The sequence below is a fragment of the Crotalus tigris genome, unplaced genomic scaffold (genome assembly GCF_016545835.1).
Source record: "Crotalus tigris isolate CLP2741 ecotype Arizona unplaced genomic scaffold, ASM1654583v1 scf7180000017764.6130737, whole genome shotgun sequence".
Taxonomy (NCBI): Eukaryota; Metazoa; Chordata; class Lepidosauria; order Squamata; family Viperidae; genus Crotalus; species Crotalus tigris.
This window is the reverse complement of record NW_024096618.1, coordinates 2,572,741-2,599,397: the sequence shown is the minus strand read 5'-3', so window position 1 is coordinate 2,599,397 and position 26,657 is coordinate 2,572,741. Positions and strand designations below refer to the sequence as shown.

Genomic DNA, 26,657 nt, shown 5'->3' with positions numbered 1-26,657 from the left:
GCTAGCAGGATACAGAAACTGTTTTCTTGTTCACTCAACCCACTTCATAAGTAACAGGTTGGTGGGAATTATTGGAAGAGTAGGCCACCCCATTTGAGGAGAAGCAGGGCAAGAAAGACTGATTCCACATCAGAGTGAATTTGTGGCTGCTCTTTACAAACAAACATATAAACAGGTGTAAACATAAACACATGCCCATTATCCAACAACTAATTAGATATGTCAATGTATCTTATATACTGATTTGATGGTCCAGGTAGACTTGTGAAAGTCAGTCTCTATCCATGCTACTTTTCCAAGGGACTTCCTGAAATTCACAAGATCAGGTGGTATTGGTCAGGCAAAATCTTTGTATCAGAGAAGTAATACTCAGTCCACTTCCACCTATTATTTACTGAGAAGTAAATTCCAAGGAGTAGTTTTGGTCTGTGTTACTCACTTTTCAAAATTGAACAGTGGAAAGCGAATACTATTCTTAATGAAGAGAGTGAAGTTTTCAGCTTCTAGCATTACAGGTCTGCAGAGAGAAAAATACTGATTGAAATTAGATTAAAATCAGGAGTGAATTAAAGAAAGGAAGAAAAAGAACTCTAAAAAAATTGTCCTCTGGAAATCTATATCAAACTGGAGAAACTATAAACAGGAAAATCTTAATTTCTCTTTGAAAGCAAAGGGTTAATACTCCTATTGGGGAGGGAATTCCCCCCTTTACCAAGGTTCTCATTTCGGATCTTTGAATTTCCCCACTTTCTGAACTTCTGTTGTCTTCTTCTAACTTAGCATTAATCATTTGTGAGGAGCATACAGAGATGTCATTGTAGAGGTCCATGGTCCTTATTGACAAGCAAGAGGGACAGTAGATAGGCATACAAAGCCAATAGCAAAATAGGACGGAGGACCTTTGGCAATACTGAACTTCATTCCTACTCTAAATATCCAACCGTTAGTTCTCTTAAGAAGAAAAACCGGTGCATTGAATGAGGATCTGTATTACAGCCTACATAAAACTCAACACAGTTAGTTGACCCTTCAAAATTAAAAAAAAAATCTTCAAGCAAAATCATCAGTTTTGCCCATAAAATAATCATACATGGCAATTCCATATAATTATTACAACTAGCTATTGCATTCCACAATTTGTCCAGGTCACACACCAAGAAAATTCCTTTAGTGATAGTGAGGCTGATGTTGAATCCATAGCTTTCCATGTGCACAGGCCTTTATCACCCGTCCCATTAAAAAAAAGCTAATAAAAACATATAAGTCAACCCTCCCAAAAGGAACTCTAGATTTCCAGTCAACTAGTTTTACATTCTGGGACTATGTTCCCAACTACAGTATGGCCTATGTTCCCTTCCTGTGAAATAACATAGGCTGCTATAGGTGAGTGCTTACACATCCACATTGTCCATTTCTGCTGGGCACCAGCCCTGGATCTGACAAGTCCGAAAAGTAGCATTGAAATTGACACATCGGCCTGTTAATATTCCTGCAGAAGGGGGGAAAAAACATCATTTCAATAACTAAATGCCTAATTCACTCCATTGCTTGGGATTCATCTTGACAGCTTGTCTGGGGGCAATTCTGCTTCCGTCTGTCTCATCAGTAGAATGAGGCAAAAAATACTTGTAATTTTTATACCCCTTTTTTTCCTAGAAAATGTACCCCAGCAAAAGGCCAATAATATAGCAGTAGCAATAGCACTTGGACTTATATACCACTTCATAGTGCTATCACACACTTTGGGCAGGTTACAGAGTCAGCATATTGACCCCAACAATCTGGGCCCTCATTTTACTGACCTCGGAAGGATGGAAGGCTGAGTTAATCTTGAGCCGATCAGGATCAAACTCCTGGCAGTGGGCAGAGTTAGCTTGCAATACTGCATTCTAACCACTGATCCACCATGGCTCTCATATATTCATATACTCATCAATAGTGGTACCTAGAAGCCATATTTTTTTCTGCACAGTTTAATTTATATTTCTATCAGATTTATCTTTCAAGAGATAAAAAGTCTCCCCAATATAAGGATAGTATCATCCAAGTTTTGGAAAATAATTTGTGCCAGAGAGGTAGAAAATGGAGGGGACAATTTGAAGCAGAAATAGAATTGGATTGGAAGGGACTTCTGTACAGTAGCCTGTTGTGGATGAGGTACCTTCGGGATGCATAGAGAGAATAGTAGTTTGCAGCCCCTAGAGCAGTGGTGGCGAACCTATGGCAAGGGTGCCAGAGGCGGCACTCGGAGCCCTCTCTGTGGGCACACGTGCCGTTGCCCCAACCTTGCCTCCCCCCATGACCCCCTCCTCTCCAGCAGCCCCCCTGAAGTAGAGTCACCCTCGAGCGTGGCCCACATGGAGCAGCGCAGCCAAGGACATGGCAGCCAGGCAGCGTAGACAAGACTCTGCCCTCACAGCCCATCATGCAGTTGATGCTGCAGGACGTGGGCAGAGGGTGTGGCCGCCATAGCACTGCTGGGCTGCCTGGGCGATCTGCGGCGGGCCCTGGAGGCAGTGAGTGGTCCTGTGGGTAGGCAGGGTGGGGGATGGAGGGGCAGAGCGGGGGTGGAGCGGGGAGGTGGAGCGGGGGCGGGGGCGGTTTTTGGGCCCTCAGTCTCTAAAAGGTTTGCCATCACTGCCCTAGAGGGATCAGAGAATGGGCAACACACCCTCTTAAAGTCCCTGGATACCCTACAAGTCCCAATGGGTCAGATGCACCATTTTCATTTGCTGGCTGAAAAGTATCAAATTGACATTATCTTGATGCTATTTCAGTGTTCTTTATGTTCCAGTGCTCTTACAGCTCTGTTATCTTTAGTCTCTTAGTACAATATACCGATACAACATACTCATCAATATTATATAAAGCAGAGAAAAGTTGTAAGAAATAGGAAGCCAAGTAAATTAAAGACACGTGATAATAGAAAAAGAAATATAGTTAATTTGATTTACATTCTCTATATTCCTCTATAGTTTTGTATCCTTGCAAACCATCCTTGCTTGTTTTGTGCCCGTACATTATTTTTTTCTTTTTTCAACTTCTTTCTCTCATTTTGAGGATTTAATTAGTTCCAGTCAACTAAAATTTTCACATTTTTTTCTCTCTCCCTCTACCCATTCACTGTTATATCTTTTGTGATTCAATACTCACTTATTCTTTCTATAGGATTAAACTACCACCAAGTGCTTCTTTTTTCATACTGGCCACTAACTTTTATATTTGATACACATTTATTCTGCACCCATTCATTCTTGACTCCATTTTTTCTTGATTTACCCTAGGATGATCATATGTAAGTACTACATTCCTACTAGATTCAATTTACTTTTATGTTTCTGCTTCATACTTCCATACAACAATCTTATAGATAGCTATTTTTTATTCTTTCAACAAATATTTGTTTCTTGTTAACAGATTACATGCCATCCAGTGGTGGGATTCAACCAGTTCACACTAGTTCGGCAGAACCGGTAGCTAATATTTTGTTGCCCAGGCCCAGAATGGACTTCTGGAAGTGGCATCCACACAGAGAACCGGTTGTTCACATATTTGAATCCCACCACTGATGCCATCTACTATCTTTCTACTGCTATTTGAATTTCTTAAATTTTCTCCATTCATTTCAATCTCTTTAGTAAACATTCTGCTGAGGATCACAAATGTATTTATTTGTTCAAGTCTTTTTGCCTTTTATGTATGAATAGCCATTCAATTTTCCCTGTAGTCTAATTGCAGCCTCTGTATTTTTTGACCATGAAGGATGCAATATCCAATTTGGTCACCGTGTGTATAGATTTTTAGCTGCTCTGTTCGACAGAACATTACCCAGAACAAAGAACCATAGCGGGGGTTTATTTAAATTAAATTTATTTAAATTTTATTTAAAACTAAATGTGTATATCAGTGATTGCATGACCCCTGTAGATGCTATACACTAAATAAATAAGTAATAATATTTTTTCCCTGTCAAACATAATCTTCTTGATCTTCAATACAGTACATTAATTTTCAGGTGCATGCTTCTCATTGTATTATACAGGCCACCTAACATTCACTGCAAATCAGACAGTAAGATGGTATTGTCTGCATACAAAAGTACAGTACATGCATATTCACATCCCAACAAATTCCTTCTACTATCACAAGGATTCCCTGCACGTTCACTCATAAATACATCATTGTCATGCTCCCACCTTTGTAGTGTACCATTTGCTAAGCATTTATTGTCATGCATACTTTCTTCCCTAATATACTGTGCTTATCACACTTTGCAGCCAACCTCCATCTGTATATTTATGCAAAACAATTCCATAATTCAAGCCTATTGTGCTTTCTCTAAACGAATGAATACACAATAAACTTTCTCACATTTTTAGATTTCTTACTAATTTGCTAAAGTGCAAAAATCTGGTCTGCATACTCTTCGCCTAGCGTAAAGCTGCACTGCTCTTCCCAGCTTTTACTGTCACCTCTTGTCCTCTTTCAGTCAGAATTCTGCCAAACCCTTTCCCAGGCACATTTAAACCAGTCCTCCTGCAACGTTTGCATTCACTTTTGTTACCATCCAGTTTGTATCAGAAAATGGTGTAACTCTAGCAATAGTCAGGCACACAGTCTTTACCGCATTGAGGGAAGTTAGCCCCCCCCCAGAAGGAAATATTAAAAAGGAAAATATATTTTTCACCAAAAGGATTTTTTGAAAAGCAGAAACCAAACTGGCCCCAAATTTCTTTGCCCCAAGCAAGAGCTAACCTCATAGAACTGCAGATATAAGACCGTTAGGAAGGTTGGAGCCAGGGAACTCAAGACAAAGAAATTCTTAAGAGTCATTAGCCCAGCCCCAGGGAAGCAGGAGATGACTTTGGGGATATAATAGGACTAACCCATTACCATCAAGTATACCATAGAGGCACACCTAAACTCAGGCCAGAATACGTGACACTGGAAATAGCCTCAAAGTTCATGCCACAGGAACAGGAAACTATTCCAAACAAAAGGCTAGAGGCGATGTAAAAACCTACAACACCATGTGCTCACCCCTTCTCTCCTCTGCTTTTTCCTGAAGAACCATCTTTCTGCAATAAACTGTAACCTTCTTCCCAAAGTAGTTGCCATGTTTGCTTATTTATTCCCGGCTTGGATGAACCAGGATGAAGACTTTACTTCTAACAGCATGTTAAATAAATTTCTTAGTCTCTTTAAGCCCCTCCATAATCATACTGGGAATTAACAGATAGTTTATGATGAGCATTTTCTCCCCTCTGCGTGAGATATCTGGCTTACCACCTCCGGTGATGGAGACAGGCTTCTTGCATTCACTATCTGAGGTACACTGGTAATGATGATTATTCTAAAAGAGGAAGACAAAGCAAAGGGCAGAAAGCATGAGAAGCAGAAATTACTGGTCCACTTCCAGGTCACCCCCCCCCCCTCCACAATTATATTATGAAGCTGGAAGGAAGTAGCCCACTATTTTGAAAGTCAAAAGCCCACCACTTAATTGTAGCTCGGTGGGAAACACATCCAGTGCATGCAAATTATTCCCAGGTGAGACTTTCACTTCTTCAGGTATGGCTATTAGAGACCTCAGTCTGGAATGCCAAAGAGCTGCTGCCTTATTAAAAACAAAAGCCGCTTGCTATAATCCAGCTTCACTCAAGTCATGGCCCTCTGCAGCTTTCTATAAACAATTCCATGAAGCAAAACACTAAAGTTTGGAGTCTCCTACCTGCTGTTAGAAAACAGCTCAAAATCTGTGCAAAGCAGAAGACAGCTACCACCCCTAGCCCCCAATCTCCAGTTTATCTCACTTCCTGCTCTCTTGTTTTACTAACATACCTCAGGGCAGAAGCCTTGAACCTGGTTCTCCGTCACAATGAGTTTGGTAATGATGACAAAGACTGATGTCCCCTGGCAGGTGGACAGATCCAAGAGATGAAGACAAAGGGGGAAAAATGTGATGTCAAATATCTTGAATGTAAGAGCATAGAGAAGGCAAATCAACTCCCAATGACTTTTTTCTGTCTGGGGATGATCATAATAGGCCCCCAGCCTCACAACTTTAAGATTTAGGATTAGATTAGAATTTTGAAAACAAAAGCAAAATGTACTAATAATAAAAAAGTTCAACAATGAACAGGATTATCAATTGAGGTATGAGCTCTCTCTTACTGGATGTTCTCAAAGAAAGATATGGTTTGAGAAAGCATTTCTCTGAGATTCTGAAGTTTGGATTCTTGAACTGAAGAGAGGCTTTGGACTCAATGGCCTACATGACCCCTCCCAGTTCTGTGATTTTTAGGACTCCACAAATGTCCATATCATCCCCCCCCCCAATATTTTTCAACACTGAAGCGTAAGCAGGACCACTTCCAAGATACAGGACGTTCCTAGCCTTGCTTGTGTCATTTCCACATTGCAACAGGCAGCTTTGCATTCCATTATTGCACGCCTGTAAAATGTTTCACAACCTACAAGTGTGCACAAAGAAAAATTGCACATTTCCTAACATGTATTTCACATGCTCCAGAAGTTGAGACTGATTATAGTTTCCAATAATGACCTGGCCAAAGGAAGGAGATGGAGAAACAGCTGCCGTCAGGACATCTACGAGTCAGAATGCTGGATTATGGCTATCAATGGACAGCCTTAATTAGAAGAATCCATTTTTAATACCACTATTTAGAAAAACTTTGGAAAACTTTAGCTGTCAGATAATCTTTGTAGTTGATTACTAGCCAATCTTATGCCTATCCTGCTGAATTACGTACATGGGATTTCTTCCCAGGTAATTAGGAAGTGGTGATTGGTCTATCTTTCAGGAAAAAAAGACACCCAGAATTGCTCACTGGGTCATTTCTGACTTTGCATTTAACAAAAATTACCAATTATTTTATTTTCTTAAATTATTCAGTTGGTTTTGCATTTACCTTCAGCTGCTACTTCATTTGCCATTTTCTCCTTATTCTATTGTCTAAATGCATAAACATTGTCCATGGAACAGTGTCTTTCCTAATACCAAGAGATTTTACATTGGTTTCACGTATAGTAGCTGAATTAACACAAATTTCTGCGATTTCAGAGGCAAAGTACAATATCAGCTCCTTCCCCCAAATCTACAGGAAAGGTGTTAAAAGAAGAACAAGGAAGGGTTTGTGTGCCAGTTAGATACTAGATAGTGTTCCTGGATTGGTCAACTTGTGGGAGGACTGATTAGCTCAAAAAAGAGAAGATCAGACCAAGCTCCAAGCAGGACAATCCTGCTTATAGTTGGGGATGCAGTGCAGAGGGGAAGGGAAGGATTAAGAAAAGCCAAGATGGTGATTACAATCACACAATTGAGACCCCATCCATTTTTATATGCAAGAAATGTGAAAGACACCTTGACTTTTCGGACATATCCCTTTTCCCTGCAGACAACCCTGGGGAAAGGAGGAAGCCAGTGGTTATATGGAACCAGCCTCAGAATTCATTACTATAGATGTGATTCGGGATTGGACTGGAAAAATAATAAATTGAGAGTTTGCTCGTGTTTTCAGTTAGCAGTCATTCTAATTATGCCATGATTCTTGAATATATCTTTCCCTCTTTGTAGTTAAGCAAGACTGTCAGGGTTCTTTGTGAGTATGTTCCCCTTTTGCGGTTTTCAGCAATCAAAATGAATAAATGAAGACATGTTCTCTAACTTTTAGAAAAACAAGTGGGATTTGCAACTCCATGCAGCATGAAAAATTTGTTAGGCATTCTCTATTCTTGTTCTCTCCCCAACCCACTCATCCATCCCTTTTCTTTTGAACAGGGACTAGCTTTGTGCAATGTACAAAATTGTTTGTTTACCTATGGTTAATTCAATAAACTGTAATTAGGTTGCAACAGCATGCTAAGCCATAAAACATGGTTTAGAAGTCTCAAGAGATAACCAAGCATAGAGAGATCACATTATGAGTCAGCTCAATATAAGAACTTTGTTAGTAAATTGGCATTCCACGTTCCATATTAGGATATTTATTCCCTAGTAATTCCCTAACTTCCTAAGTAAATGCAGAGGGGCCATTTCTGGCTTTACAGTATAAGCATGCCATTCACATCACGAATACCAAAAATGATAAAATTAAATGTCTTTTCAATTTGCTTGGTACTGTATTTCATTTTCCCTTATTTTGATGGTTGGTGGGTGCAGCCTAAAGAATGTGTTTTGGTTCTTTGTTGTGATGGTAGTATAAGCAAAACATTGTGATAGTTGTCAAGCAGCAGTCATAGATACCCCTCTTGAAATTCTCACATAATGCTCCTAAATGTGGGTACTTGTAGAGCAGGGGTGTCAAACTGCCAGCCCGCGGGCTGGTTTCATCATACCGAAGCCGCACCCACCCCATTGCTAGCAATGCAAAAAGAGTTGTGACACGTCGCGACATGTCATGTGACATGGCGAGTTTGACACCCGTGCAGTTGAGGGAGAGAAACAAATGAAAAGCCATGCATTTGCAATATTATCTTGCTAATGCTATGAATGAAATACCCAGATTAGATGTCATGATATTAATAAGTACATGTGAGATTTGTAGAATGATGTTATTACGTGTTTATCATTTTGATGTCATCATGCTTTATTATGGAACCTGCTACTCCTGCAATAGCTTTGTTCTAGAATATTGCAGAGATTTTTTTTAAGGGCATTGAAGTGTTAGAAACAGCAATGGACACCATCACTGTGTTGGGCTTCCTCTTTTGGTTGCTGTATACTCTGCAAAAAATCACTCAAGGTATTTATGGGGCATAGCTTGTGATGCACTGCACACCAGACTGAAGCCAGTTTGGTTAGCTGATTGCCCTTGGCTCAAATGAGGGACCCATTCATTTTAATACCATCTGCTTTTAAGCTCATCTCTCCTTTCTTCTGTCTTTCTCATGGCTTAATAGCAATAGCAATAGCACTTAGACTTATATACCACTTCACAATATATACAGCCCTCTCTAAGCAGTTTACAGAGTCAGCATATTGCCCCCAACAATCTGGATCCTCATTTTATTGACCTCAGAAGGATGGAAGCCTGAGTCAACCTTGAGCTGCTCAAGAATCGAATTCCTAGAGTGAGCAGTGAGATAGCCAGCAGTACTGCATTCTAACCACTGCATCACCATGGCTTAATAGACAGTGTATGAAACCAGTTGGCTACTGTTATTAGCAGTTGATTATGGAATTTCCTATCCCAACACATCTCCCCACATTGGGCAAATAAAAAGTAGAAATTACCCAACTGAGTGAAGCAGAGGAACCAAATCCTGGGTCATCAGTAGCCACCTAATGGACTATGTCTTGATGGTGGCATTATGGTGGTAGAATACAATGTGTTTTATCATGTGCTTTTAGACTTATTTGAAACAACTAGTTTTGAAGAATGTCAATCTGCCTAATCTCTCATTAAGCAAACAATCGTATGATGCTTACATGTCACACTAAGCTAAAATGTAGCTTGTTTAATTTGGGCTTAACTCAATGTAACTCAGACATACACACACACAAGGTATATCTCACTGAAATTGCTGTGCTTTTTGCTCCATATTTCAAGGGCAGATCACATTCCTGCATCATGGAAGAACTTTTATTATTGTTTTTAATAGCCATGGAAATAATGAAGTAATGTAATAAAATTAACAGACGGGGCAGGGAAGAATTTTCACTTGGTTTTCTCCCATTTTGGCAGCATGTGTGCGTTTGTGTGGGAGGTGGGATTTTATTTTTATAGATGTGTTAAACTGATCAGAGGCTTTGCATGCTGATTTCCCTTTGTTTCCCACAGGAAAATCATTCTGCAGCTGATATTTGGTAGCATGTTCCTGAGGGAGTTCTATGGATCCCCAAATGGGCTAAGGCTGCCTGTGGCCTATACTAAAGTTGCATGGCTTAGCTGAGAAGATATCCAAGGCTGCTGTTTGAAGGGGCTGGTGCACGTTCTCCAAGCATAGCCTTGCTCATTTTTTGCAGCAAAAACAATCTTGTGAGCCTCTTTGCTATCCTTTCCTTTTTGGACAGCCTTACCTGTGGAGGTGTGACGTAATCTGCTGTATCCATGATGCGGTTACTGTAATTGCCAAACCCCTTCACTTTTGTCACAACAGAGGATTCAATGGAGGTGTCCCTTATCTGGTAGGCCTTCTCATGCAGGAACACCCACCTGTGGAAAAGAGATCTTTCAATTTAATAACTCAGCCCTGGCTGGCTGAGGAATTCTGGGAGTTGAAGTCCACAAGTCTTAAAGTTGCCAAGTTTGAAGACCCCTGCAGTAACTCTTCTATGACTAATGGAAGGTACAACTTCTGTCCTGTTCCCAATGTTGCTGAATTGCCCAGAATCCACACCTCCCTCTTGCCTGAGGCTAGTCTATTGAGCACTTTAGTTCAGCTGCATTTGAAAGTTTGCACCTGCTGCATTATAAGAAAATATAACATGGGAAATTAATTAATTATTATCAGCAGCCTTCATGAAATGGTTCCTAGATCTGTAGCTTCTGACTCTTCTTGGCTTTGATTGGCATCTCTAGCTGTTCTCAATTAGCAGTCTCTCAATGGCATTCTCTGCTGACTAACTCCCATTATGGCTTATTTGGACCTATTTTAATCGTAGCCAACCCATTCATCTAGGGCGATGTTTCTCAACCTTGGCAACTTTAAGACATATGAACTTTAACTTCAACTGATCTAGAGATGCCATTTTGATGAAACATACCCTAGGTTTCATTAAGGTGTTGTATCTCCCAACCCTTCATACAACATTAATAATGATGAAATGCCTTTTGTTTTAAATTTTTATCTGCTAAGTTGTTTTAGACACCTGTGAATTGACTGCTGTAAGCTCAATTTTGTCTAACTTCAGGAAACTAACAAGTTTATTCACAGGTGAACTAGATTCATTCTGGTTTGCAATTCAGCCACCAAACAAGCCTGTATGAAATCTAGCTTTATTGTAATATAAGTAAATTGATTGTACAAACCTTTAGACTGCTAGACTATCAGTTAGAACTGGCCATTAAAGGATGTTAAAATTACTCTTTTGCTAACCTAATCAGGCCATTCCACACATTCACTTTACTTCTTGATGTGCACTGCCCTCTAGTGTACAGAAAAAATTTAGTTTATTACCACAATTCATTGAATTTAATTAACTCAGCATTGATTTCCACAAGAACAAGCACATGCAGATTGTCAGCATTGATAAAATTATCTCTTGAACTCAGGTACTGAAGAGTAGGCTCCCCTGGTTTTAATTAAACTTACTTCTAACTAAGAACATGCACTTACGAATGCAAAGTGTAACATAACCAAACTGCAAATTATAGAACCCCTCTCATAATTAGTCTGATTTCTCATGGGCAAGAGGGTGTAATGTGCTGATAATGTATAAGCATTTAACATATGTTTTTTTAATGGAATATGAGATGCCTAATTGTGATTCCGCCACTTCCTCTGGCAAAGTATTTCCAATTGCCAATTATTTCTTCTATGAAATATTTATACCAAATTCCTAATTCAAATGCTTCATTCTCACTGCTGGATTTCGCTCTGCCTGTTTAGATTTTTTAAAAAAAGAAAGACAGAAACCCTGTATCTCAACTATGAGACATCTTGCAGAACTTGCGATCAAATGTAGTTGATGCTACCCAGTTTGCACTGGAAGAATTTTTGAGCATCGTAAGAGGGAACAAAATCTCCATGAAGTATCAGATACCACACATTCAAGGCTGGATGGCCACTAATGGAATAAATTCAATTACAGCTTTTTTGCCTCCTACCTCCAGATCCACTGAGAACTTGGTAAAATGCTAACACCATTAACCACAATTATCTTGAAATCAAACTACCCTTTCCGCTAAATGTTCCTGCTTTTACTTCTCTTTTTGGTCATCATGGGAGAACATAATCCATATAGGCCATACCTTTCTTATTCCAATTAATGTTTATCATTTAGTTGCTGGTGTGCTAATTTCTATCTTCATGGGCAAGGTAGTTAAGTACCAGGGGAAAAAAAGAAAAGAGGGGAAAAACATGGAACTGGTCTTTGAGTTGTGTCTACACTATTCCATTTTCTCACTAATGATTTAGAGGGCTTTTTTTCATAGCTGTGTTAAAATAGAATCAAGATCACATGAAGTGTTAATGCCACTTTATAATGCCTTGGTAAGGCCACACTTGGAATACTGCATCCAGTTTTGGTCACCACGATGTAAAAAAGATGTTGAGACTCTAGAAAGAGTACAGAGAAGAGCAACAAAGATGATTAGGGGACTGGAGGCTAAAACATATAAGGAACGGCTGCTGGAATTGGGTATGTCTAGTTTAATGAAGAGAAGGACGAGGGGGGACATGATAGCAGTGTTCCAATATCTCAGGGACTGCAACAAAGAAGAGGGAGTCAAGCTATTTTCCAAGGCACCTGAAAGCAGGACAAGAAGCAATGGGTGGAAACTAAGCAAGGAGAGAAGCAACCTAGAACTAAGGAGAAACTTCCTGACAGTTAGAACCATTAACCAGTGGAACAACCTGCCTGCAGAAGCGGTGAATGCTCCAACACTGGAAGTTTTTAAGAAGAGACTGGACAGCCATTTGTCCGAAATGCTATAGGGTTACCTGCCTGAGCAGGAGGTTGGACTTGATGACCTCCAAGGTCCCTTCCAACTTTATTATTATTGTTGTTGTTGTTGTTATTATTATTTCCCTCCAGCCCTTGAAGTGGCAGAAACCTTTGCCAGTCTACTTTGCCCTATCCCATCACTGAACCCTACTCGATAACAAGTCGGGAAATGGTTGTGTCCCTGTAGTGAAAACCTCTGGTTTTGTTCGCCTCCCCACAAGTATCACTAGCAGGCAGCAGAAACGTCAACCAACTGCTGTCTTTGATGTGGGATTGGGGTTGTAAGAAAGTGAACTTTGTGCAAGAGTTTTACGAATGTGCTTCCCAAGGGAGCTTGTTAGGTTCCTTTGGGGGCTTGTGTTTAGCACTATTCTGGAATAGTGCTCTTCCATGAATTCTGGAGTAGCCCCATTCTTGTACAGCATTACATCTGAGTATATAAATAGCCCAAACAGGTTGGCAGGCAGGAGGGAACTGCTGAGAGGTATAGTGGGAAGGATTATTGGGTGGGATGAGGAAGGGCTGTATGGCAAAGAAATGCAAGCTGTTGTTTTTTTTAAAAAAATAATGTGGGGAGAGGAACTAAGGATGAGATATCATAATGGCAAATCACATCAATATGACAAGATGTACTAGTGTTTGTGTGTTTTACATTTAAATGTAAATTGGTTCTTCTTTTCCCCTTTGGAACCAAAGATGCTGGAGTGGGGAGGCACCCCCTACAGTAATGGATTTTAATCAGGGAGGGGAAGAATTTTAGAGTGTTTGCTAATTGATTAGAGCAAGTGTTCAAGAGAGCAAGGTTGGCTGGGAACAGCATTCCTCTGTTTACCAGCCAAGATGTTGCAATTCTCGTGATTTTTCTGGTCAGTTATTCCACTTGACAAACTTGTAAGCACATAATGTCTTGTTTTCTTTTTATTATTTTTTTTAGATGGGTTTACTGTTCTTTCAAAATCCCAGCTCCCTGAATACATTATCACCGGCATTGTCAATGAAGCATCTTTGATTATGTCCCGAGTTAAGACTTTTATTTATTTTTTATATATTTATTTGTTAAATATATTTATCGCCCATCTCGCTGTGAGGCTACTCTAGGTGGCTAACAATAGTAAAAAGAAAGCAAGCAAAAGGAATGCAAACAGAACAGAGGTAAAATAATAGAACCATAAAATAAACAATGAAAAAGGAAGACAATGAGAATCCATCAATATGATAACCAAAAAGATGGATGGGTGGAAAACAGAGAGCGAGGTGGGTGGGGGTGGGGGAGGTGGAGTCTGCCATCAATCCAGCAGCCATTTCCGGTGTGGAACTCGCTCTTTTGGTCCCCAGCCCAACCAGCAGAGCCAGGTCTGCAGGTCTTCTTTTCTCAGAAGAGGGAAAATACTACTTTTCAACTGGAACAGCTACAGATAAACATAAACTGCTTTTCTTTTCTAGTGAGCAAGGACTGAGGCAAGACTTTTAGCTCAATTAGTGAAACATCTTCATGCAGCAGCTAGAAGAATATGGTGACAAGCCTAGAGCACATCAGTCCAGACGGCATTGATCTAATAGGAGCTGCCCTTGAAGAGTATTCAGAAGCTCCCATTGGTGCAAAATGTAGCGGCATGGGCAGTCATGCCTGCACCGTTACACCCCTGCTCCATAAGCTGCATAGGTTACCAATTTAATTTGCTTCTGAGTCCAGTTCAGGATTCTGGGGGTAACCTATAAAGCCCTTCTGGGCTGCGTTGTTTCCCCAGTGACATCTACTCATCTCATCAGGTCCAACAGAAGAGGTTTGTGGTGGGTTTCCTCTACTAGAGAATGTCACCTGGCATTTACTTTTGTTGTAAACTACTGACAATCTGAATGGTTTATTGGTATGCTATTATTGTTGTTGTTACTACTATTGCAGGATGATAACATGATCTATCACTGAGCATTCAAGGCACAAGCACAATATCCTTTTGGCTTTTTCTCAACAACCTGGGGTCCTCCAGAAGAACTCAACTCATGTCACTCAATCAGCAGATTTATCAGGGATGAAGGGACTTACGGGACTGGCATATATGTTTTGAACTCTCAGTTTAGGTTATCTTGATGTCTTTCTTTGGTAAGGGAGCAGAGATTTTTGATTTGTTTTTCTCAGGAGGAAACTGGTCTCTCTGGATATGGAGCCAGGAGGCAGAGAAGTCTGGGAATCTGGGCCATTGGATGTCTCACTCCTTAAATCATTCCTCAATCCTCTTGTTTTTGTTTGTTTTTAATATTTAGCTCATATAAATCCCTGATGTTTGGTTTACCACCATGACAGTTATCTCATTGGTTCTATCAAAATGGAAGCTGAACTTCTGCCCCCTCCCCAACCCACTCCCGAAAAACCTAATTATCTGGTTTATTTCTGCAGTCCAAGTCAATGTCAAGCATCAGATCTCACACTCAAAATGTTCTCTTGGAGGCTTGGAGATGAACTAAAGAGCACTTCCAGATGACCCACCTTTCCGTCTCCCAGCATCCCAACACAGAAATGCCTGGGATTGATCCAGGGAGATTTGATTGTTTGTGAATCTATTAACCAGGTGAAGTGAGCAGGGGGAAATTGACCAGAAACTCACCAGACCTAATTAGCAATAGACAGTAATTGGAAACAGTCTGTTTTGAGAGGGCTGGAGAGAAAAACTGGTTGATAGGGAATGAACATCTCATGCTAAACCCTGGGCTATTTGTTGTTCTTGTGTGGTTAGTTGATTTCAAAAAAGAGCAACTGCTTTGAAATTTAAACAAAATCCTTGTTCTCAAAAATAACAGACATATATTGGGATTTCATGCAGGTTCATGATTTGTTTGGTTACCAGTAGGTTCATCTCACAATGAAATTGAAACTGACCTTTCTCTAGTCACCCTTAACTCTATCAAGATTAGCTCCTTGTGAATCAAGGGACTTTTTAGTCTGGCTTACTGTATGAATGATGGGGTGTGGTGGCAGACACTATCCCCACACCATATGAGTTCATAGAAGGGTCTGCATAAAATATGTAATTATCTTTTACAATATGGCTTGGTAACATCTTTGGGCTGCAAATTCAATCCCAATCTTATTTTTGCAATCCCCAGAACTGTGCTGCTGAAAGTCAGCAGCAAAATGACAATTTTTCAGCAGTGCAGTTTTTAAAAATTTTATTTACAAGCAAAACAAAGCCATTTAAATTACAAACTAGGTGTATCTAGCCTTGGGAGACTTGATGCACCTGACTTCTATAAACACTCTAATATTTCTAAGAGTGCAGAGGGACCCCCAGATCAGCATTACCCATTCCTCAGAAACTGCATATAATAAGGAAAAAACAGAGTTTCCCTCCAGCTGAAGAAAAGTGCTGTCCACTTTTATAGCTACAAGTTAGGTTATACATTTCTTTGAGCAGGGGCCAATTCTCCTGTGCTTTACTGAATAATAAAGGTAGTATTGTTTTCTGCATGCAATTCAAAATTCTGAAAAGTATATTTTCCTGGCACACAGACAGAGACATGTCAGCAACACAGTACATCCCCTTTGCAAGGTTTTCAGTTAGACTTAACTGAACTGAACTGCATACTTCTCTGCTTTCATTTTTGATGTGTGCCGTTGTGCCCACAGTAAAAAAAAAAAATGACAATAAAGATTATCTTATCTTTCATTATTTCTGTATGGAGCAGACCAGGATGACTTTTCCAGATTGTACAGCAATATTCCACAATGATAGCTGAGCATTCAATGCACAAGCATGATATCCTTTTTGGCTTTTTCTCAACAACCTGAGGTCCTCCAGAAGAACTCAACTATATCATTCAATTGGCAGATATATCAGAGATGATAGGATTTACAGACTGGCATACATGTTTTAAACTCTCAGCTATCACTGGATTTACAAGTAGGAGCTGGGGCAAGGGGTACCTGTGTACAATTACAACTAGTATGCCAACTATAAAATAAAATATAAAATAGGGAGTCAACCTGTTTTCCAAAGCACCAGAAGGCAAGACAAGAAGCAATAGATGGAAACTGAACAAAGAGACAACCAACTTAGAACTAAGGAGAAACTTCCTGACAGTAAGAATAACCAAGTAGCAGAACAACTTGTCTCCAGAAGTTGTGGATGCTCTAACACTGGAAGTTTTTAAGAAGAGATTGGACAATCATTTGTGAAAAATGGTATATGCCCAGGGTCTCCTGTTTGAGTGGGGGGGTTGGACTAGAAGACTGCCAAGGTCCCTTCCAACTCTGTTATTCTGCTAATACAACTGCTGCATTTGGTGACTATTTATCCATATCTTCTCAATTTCTCACAATAATGCGCCTTCCATGAGGCTATTCTTGAAGGCTGACCTGAAACCCGACCCGGTGCAAAACACAACAGCTTGACTGCTAACTACAATTATGTATATGGATGATATGATGCCTATAGTGAGATATCAGCACTGGTAGACAATACCATCTAAGGACTGACCTTTAAAGACCCAAATGGTCTCACTCTAAGGCAATATTTCTCAGTCTTGGCAACTTTAATGGCTTCAACACCCAGAATTCCTCAGGCAGCAAATACTCACATTGTAAAATTGCTGAGGTTGATAAACACTGATTTAAGGGGCAGCTTTCCTATTACAAAAGATTTCAGAGCTGCAGAAGAAGACCTTTTGAAAATGTCTCTGCTGTCAGAAGCCCATTCCCCCCCCCCCAACAAATGGTAAAGAGCCTTTCCTGTGTTGCTATTCCCCAGATATGGAATGTGTTCCCTCAGGACCTGTATTTGGCCTGCTGTCTCTCTGCACTCAAAAAATCTGTAAAGACTCTTCTCTTTCACTAGGCTTTTAATAGCGGAATTATTTTAGTGCCTATTTTAGTGTCAGTTTTGAACAGTATTTTTAGCTCGTTATATTTTGGTGTTTTAGCTTTTGTGAATTGCTTTTAATACTCACCAGGGTAGAACGATAGGAAAAATCCCTCCATCCCTCCATCTAATAAATAAAGAACTACAGAATAGAATAAAATCAATGAATTATTTGAACTAGTGGAGGTGATTTTGTGTGCGTTTATAGTCATTCTCCAGATGAGTTGACTAATATAGCAGTAGTTGGATTTAAGTTGCTGTGATGCTCCTCTTCCAAAATATAATGGATGCATTTAAGCCTTTGGGGTCTGAAAAGCAGAATGATATGGGTAACAGAATTCCAATATAAAAGCCTAGGCAAAGCTAAGGAGCAGCGAGAAGTCTCAAAGGGGATGGGGAGCGGGAAAGTAGGCCAACTGAATGAAAATGCCAAGCCAGAATAAGCAGCATAGCAAAACAAAGCTCCACCACATCACTGTCTAGATATAAGAGCAGAGAGAATGTCATATTGCAAGCAGCAATCCTCTTCATGTCATTGGAGATGGCATGAGTTATAACTGGGGAGCTGGCATTATAACCCATCATTATACAGAGGGCACCAGGCTGGAAAAGATAGATCTGTTGCTAATCCAAAACTCTGTCACAGTAATGAAGCAAGATGATTGTGCTGCTTGTCACTTGAGAGGCTTCAACTTTTGAACTGTCTCCGGTTGACTTGTACAACACTGACAAAAAAATAAAATAAAATAAATTCCCCAACAAACTCATTTTAACTGGGACATCTCTGTGGATATAAGGGTGTGTGTGTGTGTGTGTGTGTGTGTGTGTGTGTGTGTGAGAGAGAGAGAGAGAGAGAGAGAGAGAGAGAGAGAGAGAGAATGGTCTCCTTTTATCCATGACCAATTATTGCAATTCAAGTATTCGAAAAATGTACTTAAAAATTCCACACATAGAAAGACAATTTTATCCAGCTGAAATTAGTGATGATGAGCACTAAACATTTGCATCCTGAGAAAATGCTAATGCATTCATGTGAACTCGATATACATAGATAGGACCGTCTCCTAAATCATCAACGGAAGAAACTATTAATAATGGAAGCCCCATTGCTTTCAATGGGAGATGCAGGATAATACTGCATCTTGACTCAGAAGTGATTCAGCCTATGATTAATGAGTCTTACAGGTAGTCCCCAATTTACAACTGGTCATTCAGTGACTATTTAAGGTTAATATAACCCACCCAAAAATACTTGTGACCTGGATTCAAGTTTTGATGGCAGCCCTCCCCTGCAGTCATATCAGCATTTAGTTCTGTTTTTCAGCAAAAAACACTCTATAGTGAACAATACGTTTGCTTAACAACCACCATGTTCACTTTATGATCACCACATTTTCTTTACGACTTCCACAAAAATGTCATAAAATCGGGTGCAACCAGTAGTGGGATTCAAATATGCAAACAACCGGTTCTCTGTGTGGATGCCGTTTCTGGAAGTCCATTCTGGGCCTAGGCAACAAAAAATTAGCTACCGGTCCTGCCAAAGTGGTGCAAACCGGCTGAATCCCACCACTGGGTGCAACCATGTGATGACCTGCTTCATGGCCATCATGACTTATGATCAAAATTATTGGCTCAATGACGATTGTAAGTCAAGGTCTACCTGTATTCTCTAATAATTATGCTGTGGTTCAGAGTCTTAGCTACAAAGATCTTTAGCAAGAATTGGGTCAGATGCATTTCCAGCAGTAAGAAATAATCTGCCTAAAAAGAACAAAATTGCTCATCATCTTGATAGACTCCAGGGAAGGGAGCAAGATTTAACAATCTAGTTCTTGCCAGCAACACTGTATTTGAGCAGAACCAAATTCTCCTTTTGCAAGGGAGAGGGGGAGAGGGGGAATTAGTGTGTGGGTGTGTGTGTGAGGGGTGTTGGCAAGGCTGAAGCGCCTGTTGTTGTTAATGAAATTTTGTTTTAACAACCTCAAAAGGAAGAGGAAACCAACTGTGGCACTCATACAGAGCTTGGAGGGGAGTGGATGACAGGACTCAAGTTATTTCCTTGCCATGAACCCCTTTACCTATCCATAACCATCTAGGCCAGGGGTAGGTAACCTTGGCTCTTTTTTGACTCATGGACTTCAACTCCCAGAATTCCTGAGACAGGCTGGCTCAGGAATTCTGGGAGTTGAAGTCCACAAGTCATAAAAGAGCCAAGGTTGCCTGCCCCTGATTTCTAGGCTAACGCCTAGGAAGGAAGTTTACGCGAGGAAAGGCAAACAGACTCATTCTTTCCTCTGACATGAATGCAGTTTCCACATATTGCATCAGTTCTACAGCTACTGGCTGTATCACCCCTTTAACAATGCAGAAAGTGACTTTTTTTTTTTTTTTTTTTGCTTTATGTTATACTTCGGTAGCTGCATGTGTTTTTCAGTCCATTTTACAGATCAAAAAAGGCCACAAACCTACAGCCAGCCTCTCTAATGACTGGGACAAAATTGTTATTTTATCTTTAACTATAAATTAAGTTAAACTTCTGCAGATGGATTTGCAGGACATTTTGAAGAATACTGTCTTGATCGTGAACATCAGAATATTTTCCCTGGCTTATGTGATGTGTTTTCCAGATCAATGCTTCCCTTTGTTTTGAATTCATATTCTACCCTTTGGTCACTGAGCTGCTGCCTCCTCTCTCTCTCTGTCTCTCTTTCTTTACAGCCACTGTCTAGATTATTTAGTCAGTTCAAAAACATTAAAATAATAATGCTTATCATCAAATGGAAAACTTTAAAAACACACCATTAAATTGTTCCCAGTTCTCCAACAGGTCAACCTTACCTAAAGCTTTCTTCAGAGCAGACAACATGGAGATTTACAGATTTTTTTGCAATATTTGTATCCCCCATCATGCCAAGAAAACTGCACGGATATTTATATTTCCATATAAATGTTTTGTTTGCAAATGTATAAGCAAATAGGAAAAAGCAGCAGATCTGCTTCCTTATATTGTATCTCAGAATTACCCTGCCTGCTATGATCTCTCCAGCTTTCCTGTCCACCCATGTTTGAGTGGCTGCAAAACACGCCAGAAATAACCATAGCTGTCCCTATCATTTCTCTATTTTACCTGTTCTGGGTCATGGCAGAGAGTTCTGCCCAGATTGGCGACTGCTCCACTCATCACGGGAGGGTGATCAGGGTTTGTTTGTTTTTCCTGACCTTGCTGCCATCCCCTTGCCACACATCTCTGGTGAATGGGGAAAATGTCTACCAATCAACCCACTGTAGCAGGATGGAGGAGACCTCATTTCAAGACTCTGCCTGGGTTTCTGTAAGTGCATTATCTGCCTCTCTTCTCACATGCTATTTGGGCATCTCTCACGTTTAAATCACATGGAATAATAAGAATAATATTAATTAATGCAGAAATCACCCTAGAGAGAAAGGAAGCAGATTGCCTGTGATGTTTGCCTAATTAAATAGATTTTGTAAAGCAGGAGAACTGAAACTGAACTAGCCCATCTCTCTTACTTCTTGGGAGGGGAAAGTGATTGAAACTGAAAAATACAGGAAAGATTGCAGATATGCCACAAAAGCCCGCTTCAACATCTCTCCTTATTTTCTCAATAACAGCAAAAAATTAAAATGAGGTTGCTCCACCTTAAAATAAAGATACACCTCCAAGCACAACATTGTTAAAACAGAAGCCCCCCCCCCTCTTTCTAGCATGGCATGGCAGAGCATTAGCATAGTTTGCATTTCCCTTTTAAAAGCCTGGAGGGAACTTGGTTTCAAGTGTACTGGAGGGAGAAGATAATGGGTATCAAAGAAACTCAAGAAATAAAGTGGGAATGGAGAGGGGGAACACTGGGAAAGAAAGAGTTGTGATGGAATTTAAGTGGCCAGAATAGAAGGGATATAGCCTCACCTCCTGACATACCCAAAATATATCTGCACCACACAAGTTGATTGACTTCACCTCCAAAATAAGAGATGACGTTGAAAGTGTGATGGAACAGTGTTGGTTTGCAGGATGAGGGAGAGTATTATTTTAAAACTGGCAACCTAATGATCACTTAAAGAGGTTTTGTTTCTTATGAAGTGATGAATTGAAGACATGATACAACCATGGAGCACATTGTTATACTCTGAGTAAAACTGTACCATCGTAAAGAGGAAGTGAAGGCAGGGTCTCTGCCTCATATATTTATTTCCTGTCTCATATATATTGTCTGGAAGAGGTGTTGTGATGTATCACCTTTTCCAAACTCTGATGACTTACGTGTTCCAAATACTCCAAAAAATGTCTATAACATTAAGATTTTTTTTTTTTACAGAAGAGTTATAGGAACCACTAGGAGTCAGCACATTATTGGTTTCATTTTTACTGGGACTCTTCAGATGCAAGTAGCATCTGAACCCTGAATATTGTTCTATGTGGTTGAAGACCTCTACAAGGAATTGAACTCACAGATATTCATATTTTAGATGACTACATTATATACAACGCATTGCCTTAGGAGTTTTCTTCGTCTTGGTATTCAGAAGCTGCAGGTAGAGTTACCGTAGAGGAATATCTATAATCTATTTGTAGTCATAATGGAACATTCTTTTGTTAAGTTTCAGATTCTAATCAGACTTTACTATGAAAGACTGAAAGATATCCCAACTGATCGGTAGCAGAAATCATTCAGATTCCCGAGTGATTTACCATAAAATACCAAGTATTTCAGATTCTCCTTTAAAAAATAATAGCAACAACAAAATAGCACACAGAGAAACTCACTCTAATATATTGAGAAAATGCAGAAAATCCAAAGTATAAGGACATTTTTTGTGTGTGAAGAAAGATTCTGAGCTTTGTTCAACTGTGGTGCTCATTATAAATGCTGAGACACAGAATTGATCCAAACATGTAATTTTTACTTTGCGAGCCAACTAGTGGATTTTAGAACTTAATAAAAGTCTGAGTAGATACAGTAAGCCAGTAATTTGCCCATCCTTGCTGTGAGATGGATTTAATATGTTATCCTATTCATAATAATAATAGCAATAGCTAGGGCTTTTTTTGTCATAGAATGCCCAGAACTGAGTTCTGGCACCTTTTTTGGATGGAACCTTGTAGGGTAGGCAAGGCGGGTTGTATGACATGTGTGAGTTCCGGCACCTTTTTTTCTTTTACAAAAAAAGCACTGGCAATAGCAATAGCACTTAGACTTATATACTGCTCCATAGTGCTTTACAGCACTCTCTGAGCAGTTTACAAAGTCTGCATATTACCCCCAATAATCTGGGTCCTCATTTTACTGACCTCAAAAGAATGGAAGGCTGAGTCAACCTTGAGCAGGTCAAGATCGAACTCCTGGCAGTGAGCAGAGTCAGCCTGCAACATTGCATTCTAACCACTGCACCAAGATAGCTCTGGTCATTGTAACTATTCCATCACACTTAACTGGAATGTTCCTGCAACTATGGCTGTTTCTGTTATTGTTATGTTAACACAAGATCTTAACAGAAGTGGCTTTGTAACCATTGCCTCCTCTTCTGGTTAGTTGCAGACTTTCACCAGTGTTCTCATCACTCATGTCCCTGTAGATGATAATCACATTAATAGCTTCCTTTCCCCATGACCCTTCTGCTTATGTTATCTTAAAAATGGATTAAATAACTTCCAATTTCCTAACATGCCTTCCAACATAATTCTCATCTCATACAGTAGTCCCATGTGCCCTTTTCTCCCTCACACATAATTATAAGTAACATTTTCTGTGGACTGCTACAATACTCCAATTCTATTCCAAAGAATCCTCCAGAGGTGCTTCCAGATAAGGCTTTGAATTATGCCTCCTTGTTTAAAAATTTTGTGTATTGGTGGCCATCCAAGCTTTCCTGCATTTTCCCACCATTTCTTCCATCTTTTCCTTATCATTCACATAAAAAAAATAAATGAATGAGGGAGGGGAAGAATGGCTTCACAACGCTTTTTCGTTGTCCCTGAGCCAGAAAACCTTAATCTGGAAGTATCCTTAGGATTTAGGGAATTCCTCCAATGCATACAGACTGAGGCAAAATATCATCTCATCAGAAAAACTGTTAGTGAATTTTTGATGCTTCCTGCCTATGTCGTCTTCCATGAAGCACTGAAAACTATCTTAAACCAGGGGCTTGTCCATCTACCCAGTATTCTTTCCTCTGTTTGGGTTGAGACTCCCAGGCAGAGCATTTTCATATTGTTTACTGCTGGAACATTTTCACCAGAGATATCCAAAAAAACTCCCATATACAAAGCAAGGATTTTATCACTCAGTTGCGATTTCAGTGATTTCACTATTCTTCTATTCCCCCTCAAAACCCCTCCCTTATTCAGAATAGGCACTGGTTACTATATGGAATGATAAATTGTCACCAATTTCTTTGCCTCTTCTCTGCCTCTCCGCTAAAGTCCACAAAGCACAGAACAGCATGGATTCACACAATTATTGGTAACATCTGGCCATAAAGTGGTATGAATGATATATGGGAGCATGGTAAAGCAAGTATCGGTGTGCAGCAGATTATAAGGTTGCTACTACAGTTCTTTTTTTTTAATAATTTTTTTTATTTTCCATTTATCCAGCATAGTTATACAACAAAATTCACTTTACAAAATAAAATAAATTCATAATCATAACCATAACCATAAGTGCCACTTGCTCCTTCCCCCCAAGCTGCATCCACCCTCTCTTCTACTACAGTTCTTGATATCACATCGGGTGGTTTGAATCTGAGACAACGGTGAAATAATTATTCCAAAATGTTCACTCTTTTTCACTCTCGCCTTCATTTCATTAGTTCAAAGCTTCCTTTGCCTTCAAATGTCCTAAGTTCTAACTGTCTCTACATGATGCATAACAACAAAAAGGCAAAATATTTGCACAGGAAAGCAGAAACAAACACTGACAACCCTTCTTTACTTCTCAAAGTAATTGCCTCTAAATTAACAATAGGCAGAAATCCCAGATTTGTGTAGCTTTCACTTAGATGATCACTAGCTGAGGATCTTTCAGATAAAAATGGTCTGAATCCATTTTTCTACTTCTTCAAAAAAAAATGTCCTGTCTTCATCACCGCAGAATGGAGCAATTGGCAGCTTGTTACCTAAGCCCCTACCTGTAGGAGGAGACACTGGCAACAACCTCATGAGACATGAGCTTCCTTCCATACACTCCTTTTTCAGACCTGGCAGTCATAGATACCGGTATATGAATTTCTGCAAGCTTAAAGATAATTAGGAAGCAAATGCTTACCTCTATCAAATCTTCCCCATGCTTACGACCCCATGCATTTGAAGTTGCACTGAGGACACCAAATGTTCAGTCAAGCAGCCTGTCCTGCCTCGTTTTTCACATCAGTCAGTATTCAGATTTCCCCCCCTCCTCCACTGCATTCTTCCCACCCCCTCTGTTAAACTTTCTCAAATAAAGAAATCTTTTTTGAAAAGTGATATCTGCGGGTTAGATTCCTACCTGCTATTTACATCCTCCCCCCAGGTTGGAAGATATCACCCCCAGTGCATCTACTTTCCCTCACCCAATGAAGTATGAAATGATGAGCAGCTGGACAGCCCGGTTGATCACGCCGATGGTCCAGCTCTTTACCACCACCGATTTGGTGGTTTCATAGGTGAAGAAGTTTGCTACGCACTTCATGCTGGAGGAAAGCATGGAGACTGAGGAGCAACTCCAGGATGCCCTGCAAGCCAGAGGAGAAGGCCAAGGGTTGCAATGATGAGGGCAGGAACAGACACCAGTGGTGGAAGCGGTGCTGGCAGAATGCACAGAAGACACTTCCAAAGGATATCAAGTTGTCTCCTTCCAGCTCTTCTCTGCTGCAACTCTGGGCCAGTCTGAAGTGCAGGGACCCCTTTAATAAGATCTTGCTCCCGTCTCCACTGAACACTATAATGATGCTGTCAGAGGAAGGTGGGGCTTCCCAGCTCATCAGTTACAAATTGGATTCCAGCAAGTATGTAGATGGAAGACATCTTAGCATTAAATAATGAATCCGCAAGTGCTGCATTTTCTTGAGTGGTGTTCCAGCCCTACAGACTCTGCTTATGTGAGTGCTGGGAACTTCACACAGTCGAAAGTGGGGGAAGGGATCACAAACAAAAGAGGAAGGTTAAAGAACCTTAAAGAACCGTTTTCCTTGGAGACCAAATTGAAAAATGGGAGTTGTCCTAACACAATCCTGTCTCCACTACCTTCCCAGAGTCTCAGATCAATGATAGCGAGAAGAGCTAAGTAACTGGATATCCGGTGAGAATATCTGTCTCCAGATACATCTTTCAGGCTCCTTTCCAAAGGCGGCATGTGGAGCTCTTTCTAAAGCATGTGGGTTCAGACTTATTAATGTTCCTGTTGGGGATGAGAGTGTATGTACATGTGCTTTTTAAATATTAATGTTCACCATTTCCACAAAAGCGATTTCTATGGTCATCGCTTTGGTGATATATGTGTAATGAGAGCAGTTTCATTACCAATGGCTTGGTGATGCTATAAATCACTAATGTATAAATGCTTATCATAATTACATTACTTTTATATCTTGCCTCTCCTCTGGGAGATCAAGACTGGGCAGTACGCGCTCTCCCCACTTTGTTCCTACAACAGCAACTCTACACAATAAGAGTTCTTTGGTTGAGTAGAACTTGAACCTGGATCTCACAAGTGTCAGTCCATCTGCAGACCCCTTCCCAAAGTGTAAAACCATCTCTCTCTCTCTCTCTCTCTCTCTCTCTCTCTCTCTCTCTCTCTCTCTGTGTGTGTGTGTGTGTGTGTCTGTGTGTGTCCAGTTGGGACAGGGACACTTAACTCATCCTCACCTAACCCTGAGAAGCAGTAGCAAAGTGCTAGCGTTCAGCAAAAGATCTTGTGAAAAAAATGCTGATTTCAGAGAATGCTGATTGTACTTATAGTCCCTATTCTGTCTTGGTACTAAAGTAGAATAGGGGTGAGATCTGCATGAGAAGCAGGAGGAAAAGAGAGGTAGTGTGCAATTCTCCTCTGCAGCAAATAACTGACAGCAGACGGCCCATTGGTTTTCTGCTCTTCATTCTCTTATCCAATGGAGCGATCATTCCACAGAATCAGGGAATTGGTAGCCAATTGCTCCCTTCCTTTTGTCACCCT

The 26,657-nt window shown here is 40.2% G+C and overlaps 1 protein-coding gene across 1 annotated transcript in view; it reads right to left on the bottom strand.

Annotated features, from left to right (window-relative positions):
* The window catches only part of P2RX3 (purinergic receptor P2X 3), a 34,949-nt gene extending 9,759 nt beyond the window's left edge, over positions 1-25,190 (bottom strand). The window contains exons 1-6 of the mRNA XM_039340961.1: positions 25,057-25,190; positions 10,043-10,178; positions 5,842-5,913; positions 5,287-5,353; positions 1,396-1,489; positions 440-517 (exon numbers count right to left, since the gene is read on the bottom strand). Of these exons, the coding sequence (XP_039196895.1) occupies positions 440-517; positions 1,396-1,489; positions 5,287-5,353; positions 5,842-5,913; positions 10,043-10,178; positions 25,057-25,190 (581 nt within the window). The remainder of the gene's footprint in view (positions 1-439; positions 518-1,395; positions 1,490-5,286; positions 5,354-5,841; positions 5,914-10,042; positions 10,179-25,056) is intronic.
* Positions 25,191-26,657: the final 1,467 nt, after the last annotated feature.